The sequence below is a fragment of the Micromesistius poutassou genome, assembly GCF_964030765.1.
Source record: "Micromesistius poutassou genome assembly, chromosome: 14".
Classification (NCBI taxonomy): domain Eukaryota; kingdom Metazoa; phylum Chordata; class Actinopteri; order Gadiformes; family Gadidae; genus Micromesistius; species Micromesistius poutassou.
This window is the reverse complement of record NC_140284.1, coordinates 2,501,126-2,513,625: the sequence shown is the minus strand read 5'-3', so window position 1 is coordinate 2,513,625 and position 12,500 is coordinate 2,501,126. Positions and strand designations below refer to the sequence as shown.

Below are 12,500 nucleotides of genomic sequence, written 5' to 3'. Positions count from 1 at the left end.
TCAGACGTGTGGTGAACCTCTTCATGTCGTCACGGTCAACTACATCCTCCTGAGAAGATATCGAGGAAAGAACTCATGAAGTCACCCAAAAGTCGGCGCTCCGGGAGAGTAAAGGATATCCAAAATGCGCGGAGATCATTTGGCACACTCAGAAAGAAGTGTCCGACGCAGTTTGAAAAAGAAGGGAGAAAGACATCCGAAGTTATTTTGAAAAGTTCAATACGTTTAGTCCCGCGTTGTCTCACTACAGCCCAAATTAACCCCCGCTGAATAAGTAAGCCGAGTCCGGGTTGGTTGTCGGTCTGCACCGGCTACAGGTACGGGCGTCTGGACGACTGACTGTGTTGGAGTCCGTATTTTCTTTGGATGATAGAGCGAGGAAAATTGCACTCATCCTCCACCTTGCTGTGACGTCGCTCCGGGGCAAAGCGAATCCTCCACTGACTGTCACTCACGTGAGAGAAAGAGACTGCAATTACCGAGAGGACCTGCCTGTGAGTTAAAAGTGGAGCCATGGAGAGAGTGAGAGGAAGGGAGGGGGGGGGGGGGGCAGCAGGGGAGGGAGAGAGCAGGAGAAAGAGAGCGACACAGGGAGAGAGAAGGTGGAGAGAGGGAGAGATAGTGGGAGAGAGGGAGAGATAGTGGGAGAGAGAGAAAGATAGTGGGAGAGAGAGGGGGGAGATAGTGGGAGAGAGAGAGGGGGGGAGAGAAAGAGAGATGGTGGGGGAGAGAGAGGGAGAGATGTTGGAGAGAGAGGGGGGAAAGACGGAGAGATTTCAGAGAGAGAAATGGGGTGAGAGAGGGGGGAGAGACTGAGACATAGTGGTAGAGAGAGGGAGAGAGGTCAGAGAGAGAGAGAGGGGGAGAGACGGAGAGAGAGAGAGGGACAGAGGGGGGGGGACGGAGAGAGAGAGAGAGGGAGGGAGAGAGGGGGGGAGACGATGGGAGAGAGGGGTTAACCCAGGGGATCAGAGGGGGTAGGGTTTGAGAGGAACAGAGCCGGCTGTAGCCCTGCCAGCCGTATGCAGTGTGATTGTGGCGGAGGAGAAATCAGAGCTTACGGAATGAGGTGAGGTCACCACAGGTGTGTGATCTTATACCTGGGAGGGCACAATGCATGTGCCACTCGCAGCCCCACCTCTGACGATCAGACAGACGCGTTGGGCTGAAACTGGGCCTTGTGCATTTTTTGCCAACAGCATTTTTTTCGTCTCTGTGTTGACTCTTTGACACGCTTTCGTCTATTTGCTATTTACACAAAGTTACATAAAATGGTCTGGAAAAGGGACATTAATTTATCTATATCTAATCTAATAATATATGTTAATACAGCATATACAGTTGGTACATCAACACTCCATACTGGGCAGAACATGGCCGTAAAATGTCTAACTCTCTGTCTATGTCTGTATGACCTTGTGTGTGTGTGTGTGTGTGTGTGTGTGTGTGTGTCTTTATCTATGTGTGTCTGTCTGTGCGTGCATGCAGGCATCTGTCTATTGGTGTAATTGTGTGTGCGTGTGTCAGTGTGGTTGTTTGTGTGTGAGTGCATGTGCATGCCCGTGTGTGTGTGTGTGTGTGTCTGGGTATTTGTGTGTGTGTGGGTGCATGTGCATGCCTGGGTGGGTGAATGCATGTGAATGTGTGTGTGTGTCTGTGTATTTGTGTGTGTGTGTGTGTGTGTGTGCGTGCATGTATTTGTGTGTGTGTGTGTGTTCAGGTAAGGCAGTGGTATTATCACCTATCTGGCCAAGGGCACATCCATTGAAATCCAACCCCTCTGATCTGCTGCGGCCCATAAAAGCACTGACACCCCACTTCGTTCCAGCGCTCTGATGCAATCAATCACAAGTGCAGCACAAGAGAAGGCCCGGTATCACGTAGCAGTGCCACGCACAAGTATGTCAGCTGCCTATACAATAAGGCCCTAATGTGTGACCTCTCCCCCCAGACTTATAGATCACAGATACACATGTTAACATAATCCTCTTCTAAAGATAACACCAGTCGACAGGCTGCTCCGACATGGCGCGCTACTAAAGGAGTTGTCACCTTATATACCCCCCCCCCCCCCACCACCAGCTACTTTAATGTCTTGGTCGCATTCCTTATAAGTAGAAGAAACAGATGAAACATGCCATGGTTTTTTTGTACTTCAGGTGTGATTGTAATACTGCTAACACAACAATTGTCAGTCCATTGTATTACTTTGATTTTTTGAATTGTTCTTCATGTATATTTTTCCTGAATGCATATATTTGACGTTATCTATTCCGACTAAAGCTTAAACCCCTCCTATCAGTATTGTGGTTCAGGCTCCCTGTCCTGTGACCTGGGTTAAGAATGCATTTGAAGTGCAGTCAACTATCTGTCAGCGGGTTAGCTCATCGTAGCGCGCCAAACAGCTTGCCATTACATGAACTTTCAATTAGATCAAATGGATTTAAAGTCCATTTTGATTGGGTATTTATCTTTCTTTGATTGTATTACTATAAACTATTGAGTTTATAGAATACCATTTTTGTGATGAATTTCTTGTTGTTTATTTAGTCATATTTGTAAGTTGATTGAGTGTGCATGTGTGTACCCTACTATGGCCAAACACACAAACACAAACACACCCACAGACACACACACACACCGAAACATGGAAGTGTTTCTAAAGGGTTATCCCAGTGGATGGATGTTGGTTGAACTGGACGGCGTGGCCTGACCTGCTAGACCAGAGCTGCTGAGCTGGGCCCAAGGGATTCACTAGACAGATCACATGACCCAACACCAGGTTACCCTCCATTCTACAAACTGTTGAAACGGTACGCACAACTAATGTTAACACATTTTCCTGCGTGATGTTCAGTTGTTGTAACCAACTGCATTATTGTTGTTTCTTCACTTTGTAATCAAGGTCAGAAACCACTTTGCCACCATGTGAATCCAACATGACTGTACTGTCAGCCTTGCTCTGTTCCTACATAAACTGCCTCTTGTTTAACCGTTCAGAAATCCCAGTCCAAGAGGCATGCTGAGAAGCCCTTGTTATCTCCTGCTCAGAGTTGTACTGACAAATTTCATCAGGGGCGATACGGAACATCTGCTCAGCCTGCTGTGGTCCAAACTGTTGGCATCCTGCTGCCTACACACACACGCACACAGGCACACACACAGGCACACACACAGGCACACACACAGGCACGCACACAGGCACACACACAGGCACGCACACAGGCACACACGCACGCACGCACACAGGCACACACGCACGCACGCGCACAGGCACACACGCACGCACGCACGCACACGCATGCACGCACACACACACACACACACACACACACAGGCACTGTCACTTCTACAAGCTGCATTTGTTTTTATTACTAATTAGTATTTATTCATTTAGGTATCAGTACCGGGATTCTCCCCCCCAATCCCCCATCCTGGGGCCCACTGTCCAGGTGTCATCTTGCTTCTGGGGGACAGATTAGCCGTTTCTCAATACCAAGTACGCGGACTACGTTCTCGCGGACTTGGAAGTACGTACTTGGCAAGTCCGGACTTTCAAGTACAGACTTCCGAGAACGCGAGTACGCAGTCTGCAATTGGAACAGCAGCGGACTCGATGATGCATTCTGGGATATTTAACGGTCCCAAGTCCACACGAGTCACCTCCGATGCGTCCTCGGTAGAACGGCCTCATCGAGAACGCATCGAGAACACTTCCGGGTTTTACGACAGTACTCGCGTTCTCGCGTACTTGGAATTGGAACAGTGCTTGGGCTACCACTGATGACGTTTATCGAGAACGCAAGTACACGAGAACACACGAGAACGCGAATTGAGAAACGGCTATTGTGTTCCTGTATGTCTCCTCTCCGCCGGCGTGTCGGAGGTGGCGAGGCGCGGCTTTGAAAGACGCGACGCCTTATCGTCACAGCCTTGGGTTTCGGCTGAGCTGAGTAGACGCAGCAACTGGACATTTTTTCCAGAGCAATTAGAATGCCCGAGTGAGGCGGTGTGTGTACAGTAGGGCAGCTGGGGCCTCGCACACTTATAAAGTTATGAAAATGGCGTTCTCACTCCTCGTCTAAATATAGCCCAGGGTGTATTGGTGGTGTGTAAACACATGCTAGGACAACAACACTTTAGCTCCTTCTGAGCCGCTCGCCCCTCCATCCCTCGCTCTCTTACCCTCGCCGGTCCCATCGTCTCCTCATCATTACTGTACTTCTGCGTAGTATTTTTATGCTCTTCTCACATTCTGTCATATTTCTTTTCTTGCGCTCTCACACTTTTTTGATGTGTGTGTGTGTGTGTGTGTGTGTGTGTGTGTGTGTGTGTGTGTGTGCGCGCGCGCGTGTGCATGTGTGTGTGTTTTTTTTAAGAAGGGCTGATTCCTCATACTTGGCCCAGGCTTTATGGACAATAAAGATCTGATTTCAAAGTCCAGCAGGGTGTAGGGCCTGGGTTTGGCTCGGCTCGGGCTGCCTGCTGGGTGGCTGGGCCGCCATGCAGACCCTGCTCCAGATGCTATCGGCCTATCGGCACACAATGCACTCAATAAGTTACAGCAGCCTTCCATAGCCAATGGGCTGCAGCCACTGCCACCACCGTCTGACTGTAGCTTATCCAGCAATGCAGCACAGACACACACACATTATCTCTCTCTCACACATTATCTCTCACACACACACACACACACATTATCTTACACACACACAAACACACACATGCTGAACTGTGCTCACCCACATGGAGAATCCCCCTTGAGCTTAAAAGATTGAATCACTCAAGAGATACAAGAAGCAAAGTAGGGATGATGATGATGGTGATGATGACGGTGATGAAGATGGTGATGAAGATAGCGATGACAATGGAGATGGGTCCGGCTGGTTGTGTTCTTCGGGAAGCTCCGCGCTGGCCTGTGTGTGACACCGAGGGAAGATGGATATGCAGGCCGCTGCGTGCTAATGACTCCAGGCCTGGGCGCTGACTGTGTGTGATCCGGTAAGTCGGACCATATGATGACCGATGAGAGTCAGACCTGGGTAGGGCTCTTTAGAGGAGAAAAGTCATGCATGCATTTTAACATTGAAACATCAATCAGACTCGAACGATTTAAGAGGGATCTTTGGCCGTTTTAAAAAAGCAGATAATTATTGAATCCAACGTTGAAGCAGTCTAGCCTCACCACTGTACTGCCACACCCATCACACACACACATGCTCTCTCTCTCTCACACAGCCATCACACACATGTTACACACCGATCTTGTTCTTTCTCTCTCCCTCTCTCTTTCTCCCTCTCCCTCTCTCCCTCTCTCTCTCTCTCTCTCTTCATCTGGGTGTGATAATGATTCTCTCTGTCTGCCAGAATCTACCTCCGATCTCTGAATGTGACCCTGTCTCTCGCTCATTTCTGTCTCTCTCTCTCTCTCTGGCACACACACACACACACACACACATGCGTCCGCGGACACACACGCACACCACTGCTTATGCCCTTTTTGTTTTTACTAAAAAGCGTCTCAAAGCCGGGGAAGGGCCTTGCCATGAAATGCATTCCCGTGCGATTATCATCGGCGATGATTAGAAATCCCATCAGACGTAATATTTTATATGCCGAGCTGAATTAAGTCCAAATCAAAAACACATGACGACCTCAACCTTTGAGAAAAAACAAAAAACCGCAGTCATCCTTGGAATCCCAGGAGAGAGGGAATGTTTATGGAATATCTCCCTAACTGGCACAACGCAGAGAGAGAGGGAGGGAGCGAGGGAGAGGAAGAGAAAGAAAAAGGAGTGAGAGCCATCGTCGTATAAACCACTGATAGCAGCGGCAGCCACAGCGCAGGATTTGACACGTCCAGATACAGAAGGTCTGTGGCTGGGGAGCAACAGAGCACAGTGATGTCAAGCTGTCTTGTTACAGCAGGCAATGAGCACAAACCCCAGGAATTACATGTAAAGGAAAAACATGTTAACTGTCATAATCATCTACTGCTTAGCAACCAGACCTCCTTAGTAACCAAACTACTGCTTAGTAACCAGACCTCCTTATTAACCAAACTACTGCTAAGTAACCAGACCTCCTTAGTAACCAAACTACTGCTTCAAACCAGACCTCCTTATTAACCAAACTACTGCTTAGTAACCAAACTTTCTCAGTACCCAGACCATCTTAACCAGACTGTGACTATGACTCTATTCATCCAACCTATTCTATGTTGTCAATTACATGTTGCAAACAAAACCATTACTTATATAACTTCTCATCATATAAGATTTAAATGAATCATTATTGCATATATTAATAAGAACAATTCTATAATATTTTATATATAATTGTTCTTAGTGCAAAACATTTATAGTTCGTTTTTTTATAATTCATATTTAATATGAATGAATGCACTCTCTCACACACACACACACACACACACACACACACACAGACAGACTAAGTGTACACAGACACACACACACACACACACACACACACTCCTGCGCTGCTCCCACGGTGGCCTGACTACGCGACATGTCGTCCAGCAGTGGAGCTGGTGGTTAGAAGCTGTGCTGCGGACCGGGGCAGAGGGCGGCGGCGGTGGAAACAGACCTCTGCAAAGAGGCCGAACAGAACAGCTCACTGAGCTGGAGATGGCCCTTGATGAACCCGCTGTAGCTGTGGTGACCCCAATCACTGCAGCAAACCATCCACTCAGCCATGTTCCTTCCACTGAACGGCTTCAAGTGAACGTGCATCATCCTGAACACAGACGTTTGATGAAGATGAGGAGGGTTTTAGAAGTAAAAGTTTGATTTGGGCCCGACTGCAACCGACGACTTCATCAAGTTCATCGGGTGTCTCATCCAATAGTGTGTAGCGATAACATCTCAAAAGCTCAAGCTTTTGATTATTAGATTAGATTCAGCCAAACTGCGGTGTGAGGGTTAGATTCAATATGGCCGTGTGAACGGATATTGTGGTGTGTGTGTATGTGTGTGTGTGGGTGTGAGAGGGCAGTGTGGGTGTGTGTGTGTGTGTGTGCGTTGGCGTTTGTGTGTTGGAGGTTTGGTGGAGGAACACCTGAGGAGCCTTCAGCTCGTCATGTGTGGACAGGTCTCCTCTGTGACCCTAGCCCACATCATTCCAGTGTGTGTGGAGTTGACATTAAGCGCAGTTGCATTTGTCATTCAAAACAGGCTTTGACACAATAGGCTTTGACACTGAATATGAAAACATGGAAATGAACACAGTGCGAGATGCCACGTCCAGTTACTGCACAACATGGGACGACATTATTCTGGAGCTCCATCCCAACACACAGACACACACACACTCACTTCTGTACGCAGACGGCTTCATCAGTTACGCCGTAACGGTAACTTCATTAGGACAGATCTTATGGGATCTGCTCTCTATGGAGACCGCGTTGAGTCTGGTCGCGTCCAGAGGGCTGCGGTGGGGCTGGAAGCCCAGCCGGCTGGCAGCTAGCGCGCGCACACACACACACACACACACACACACACACACACACACACACACACACACACACACACACACACACACACACACACACACACACACACACACACACACACACACACACACACACACACACACACACGTATGTAGGCTAGCGCGTGCACACACACACACACACACACACATGTATGTAGCCTAGCACAAACAGACACACGCACACACATGTATGTAGGCTAGTGAAAACACACACACACACAGACACAGACACACATAAACATGTATGTAGCACACACACACAATCACATATATATGTAGGCTAGCACACATACGCACACACACAGACAACCACACAGTGGCCTCCACCTGCACTTACACACACACATAAATATACACACACACACATACAGATCCATATACCCACACACACTTACATATATGCACCCACAAACAAACACATGTGCATGCGTGCACACACAGACCCACACATTTTAAAAACTTTTTATTTTGTTTAGTTTTAAATAAATGTGCATGCCAATCGATGGGAACTTTTATCTGTTTTTCAATCCTAAGTTCATACATTCTTTGCAAGGGTGCTCCCAGTGGGAATCGAACCAATAACTCAGCGTCTACTGCTGTGCCAGTTGGCCAGGCGGGACCAATTAGCTTGAAAGTGATTATTTTTCATTATTTTAAATCAAATCATACTTGATTTAAAACAATGTTTAAACCTTTAACTTGCCACCATCTAAAACATTGGATGCTTTTGAAAACATATAGGCATTGATTATGAGTGGTTAAGCAGGGGTCACCATTTCTGAAATCAACTTTACATTTTATTCAATTAGTAAATGTAATGAATGCAATTCGAATGTGTCTAATATCATTTTTCTTATACACTCACCTGAGTGCCGATAGCATTGTTTCGTGAGACCACCACTATCTCGCGAGATCACATTCTGTTTATCTCTGCAGATCATTATGGCCTCACGAGGCACCAGCTAACAGCATAAAGATCGATACATCAGGCCCGTTCCGTTTGTTGGTATACAGCGCCATCAAGTGTTCATATATGTGAATGACATGCTATGATTTTATGAGCTCAAACGATCAAAATATGACACCTCCAGACAGATATCCACCTGCTTAACAAACACAAAACAAACACTGTCAAAATCGTCCTATTTATTTGGAAGAACTTTTTTTTTTTTACAATGCAGCAGGTGAGGTGAGGAGATGCCTCTACTGGTTTCTACTGCTTTTCCTCGCTTGCTCCCTCTCCAATTGGCCGGTTCATTGTTGGCCTTGGCCCTCATGAACCATCTCCCCTGTAAGACCACACACACATGCACTGTATTCATCATCAGCAGAGTCTGTGCTATCGCTGACCGGTCTGCTGGGTGAACTCCTTCTTACAATACATAACGATATAGTACTGTTACAATGGACATATAATGTACTAGAAAGCCTATATTGGAACACGTATTAAGAAAAAATACCAGGATAAAATATGATAAGCAAGTCAGTGTGATGTCAGAGAAAAGAGGTTGGATGTTATTGGGAAGATGATTATTTACCGGGCCACATACTGGGCCACATACTGGGAGTTAGAATGTAACAAAGGCAAAACACAATCCCAATGGCATTCCACCCCACGGTGGATATTATGGGATGGCTGTGAGCCAGTGACCGTGTAACGTGTTGGGGGGTAGGGGGGACCCCTACCTCCTGGAGACACTGATGTCATCACTGCTGGGGGGGAGCAGGGGCTGTCAGGTCCAGCTCTCTGTGGAACGCCTCCATCATGAGGTTCTGCAGCGTGTTCAACAGCACGTCCTCACACACGTCGCTGAACTCCGCACACCTGGACACACACACACACACACACACACACACACGTACAAACAGGCATCTTAAAGCCAGGGAAAGAAAAGTAAATGTCAAACTGAAGCAGTCTTGATATATATTAGTAGCTCACACACCGCCGACCCCAGCCAACGCCTTTCCCCCCCTAAAGCCGAGTCCTGCTTTAAGAGGAGGGGCTGTTTATTTGTGACTTTCAGCATTAGTGCTTGGCTTAATGGCTCAAGAAGCAAAGATATTAAATGAAAGCAAAATGAAATTATGTCTATACAGCAGAATGTTCCTCCACCAGGGTTGATTATAGCGTGAGTTAGTGAGCAAGCAAGCCTTTGGGGAAAACTTGGAAAAACACCTGAACCTACACCCAATTTTCTAAATGAAATGAATGCTTCCTAGTAGTGAGACAACACTGTAGCCGTCTAGTGGCTCATAACCCACGGCAGTGAATCATCTGGAACACTGGGACCTTTACGGTGAAAAACACGTTTCACCACGAGGTTCAGGGGCCAAACTCCTCATGGAGGGGCCCGAGCTGACCTGGGGCCCAAGCTGACCTGTGTATGGAGGGGCCGATCTGACCTGTGTATGGAGGGGCCTAAGCTGACCTGTGTATGGAGGGGCCCGAGCTGACCTGGGGCCCGAGCTGACCTGTGTACGGAGGGCCCGAGCTGACCTGTGTATGGAGGGGCCCGAGCTGACCTGCGTATGCTGTGGCGCACGCCGCCCCGGTCCGGGTCTCGCTGGGCCTGGAGGTCTGCATGTCCACAGACCAGCGGGGGCCGCGGGGGGTTCTCCGCAGCATCCACTGTGCGGGGCCGCTCCTTCAGAGCGACCCCGGCGCCGGCCGGGCGGAGGCCCCGGGGCCTGGAGGGGCCCGGGGGGGCGGAGTGGGGTCGGGGTACGGGCGGAGGGGGGCCACCGGGGGAGGCGGAGCCAGGGGGGCCCGGAGCCCGGAGCTGGCTGAAGTATGGGACGCGCTCCGACGGGAGGCCGGCCAGGCGGCGCTGGAACTCCTGGTCGTCCATCAGGCTCCTGGAAACCAACAGTCCTCATTGCACACACACACACACACACACACACTACAGCAGACCCCGGGGGGGTGGACGGTGCCATCAGCAGCACTTTACGCTGAGGAAACTCAGGTTGTAACTGGGTTGTAGGGAATAAACGTTATTCCGATCTATATTATATATTAGATCAGAATGGTAGCTGGTTGTATGGATGATATTTCAGCCAATATGCTTTATATGGGATGGGATTGGAATGCATGCAATTGGTTTATCACATTTTCTACTGTGAGAGCAGGTGAATGAACACGATAAACTACAACGTAACTACAGCGACATAGATCCAAAGAACTGAAGGACTCACCCTATCAGTGAGAGGAGTGTGTGGGTGAGGATGTCTCTCTCCTGGCCGGGGACCAGAGGAGGGAGGGCCGCAGTAGGGGCCGCTGTGCTGGAGACCGCTCCGTGGGAACCCCGGGATTGCACTCTGCGACTCCTGGAGGGAACAGAATAGTCGACCGCCGTTTTGGATCCAGGTTGACGCAGAGGAACCCAGCACGGGAGAGGATGGATGTTGGATGAAGGTCGCCGAGAGGTGGGCATCAGAGAGAAGGGATTTTAGACATCCTGAGAGTGGAGTCATGCAACTAATAGTGTGTGTAATAATATGTGTGTGTGCGCAAGTGTATTCCGGAACTGTGTGTGTGTGTGTGTGTGTGTGTGTGTGTGTGTGTGTGTGTGTGTGTCCAGAAACTGTGTGTGTGCGCAAGTGTATTCCGGAACTGTGTGTGTGTGTGTGTGTGTGTGTGTGTGTGTGTGTGTGTGTGTGTGTGTGTGTGTGTGTGTGTCCAGAAACTGTGTGTGTGCGCAAGTGTATTCCGGAACTGTGTGTGTGTGTGTGTGTGTGTGTGTGTGTGTCCAGAAACTGTGTGTGTGCGTGGGTGTGTCCAGAAACTGTGTGTGTGCGTGGGTGCGTGTGTGCGTGGGTGCGTGCGTGCGTGCGTGTGTGTGTGGACCTGTAGACGTGGTGCTGGCTGAGGGCGTCGGGGAACAGGGCCTGGTACTCCAGCAGGCCGTGAGAGCGCGCCGTCACCCCAAGGTGCAGCAGGGTGGGGGTGGGCCGGGTGGGCCAGGTGGGCACCCTGCCCCCCACGGGCCCCTCCCTCTGGGCGCACCGCTCAGCCCGCGGGCCCCTGGAGGAGGAGTACGGGCCCCTGGCCACGGCGCTGCTGCTGGTGGAGCAGAGAGGAGGGAGGGTCTGGGTGCCGTTGGAGGGGGGTGGTCAAAATGATGTGGGGGGGAGGGGAGGAAGTCCCTGCTTTATCATCCTGCATTATGGGATGTAATGCACTGCATTGCTGTTGTGGGGTCCGCAGAAGTGGTCCACGGCTATTTCTTTGTTTCAAAACAATAATAGTAGTGCACAGAGAAATACTTCTAGACAAAATACTTCTACAAAAACTGTTCAGACTACATCGTAGGGGAGGATGCAGTGAATCTTAATTCACCCTCCACATGCCTCAGCAGTAAGTCATTAAACACCGTGGTCAGTGGTCAACATCAGCGGTGTATTCTGGTCTGAGGTTTAGCTGAACCACCCCGGCCGGGTTAGTCCCGCCCACTGGACGAGCTAGTCCTGCCCACTGTCACGTTTAGAAACAGTTCTTGGCTTGAGGCTGTACTGCTGTTGAGGGTTTAGCCGTCTTCAACAAGCTACTCCCAGGCGCTACAAACTAATTACGGGGTGCACTCAGAATATCTGAACGACATTCCCTGGTCCCCCAAACGGCCGTTTACAAGTAACTCATGCAAGTCCTCGTTAAACCCCTAGAGGGCAAACTGTGCCACATTCACAGCCTTCCTTCGCATTTTGAAACGATGTGCGTTTGAGTCCAGAATTGGACCAGGATCAAGGGAGAGCAGAGCAGCATCAGTCACCTGGTATCTCTTGAGCGGGAGCCGGGCCTGGAGCAGAGTGGAGCGGGGCCCCTAGAGGAGACAAGACACTGAGACCAGGGCGTGGCAGAGGGCCCCTATGAAGGGACACATTGGGGGGAGAATTACAACTTAAGGGTGGGGATGGATCGGTGGAGGGGGAATCTTAGAAATCTTAGAAAAGAATAGTTTCATTTCAGTTATCGTTATTGAAGTATTGAC

The 12,500-nt window shown here is 49.4% G+C and overlaps 1 protein-coding gene across 1 annotated transcript in view; it reads right to left on the bottom strand.

The window, feature by feature from the left end:
- Positions 1-9,219: 9,219 nt before the first annotated feature.
- The window catches only part of cfap65 (cilia and flagella associated protein 65), a gene marked incomplete at both ends in the record, with an annotated part of 23,042 nt that continues 19,761 nt past the window's right edge, over positions 9,220-12,500 (bottom strand). Inside the window, 4 exons of the mRNA XM_084478871.1 lie at positions 9,220-9,337; positions 10,036-10,368; positions 11,360-11,601; positions 12,282-12,332. Of these exons, the coding sequence (XP_084334997.1) occupies positions 9,220-9,337; positions 10,036-10,368; positions 11,360-11,601; positions 12,282-12,332 (744 nt within the window). The remainder of the gene's footprint in view (positions 9,338-10,035; positions 10,369-11,359; positions 11,602-12,281; positions 12,333-12,500) is intronic.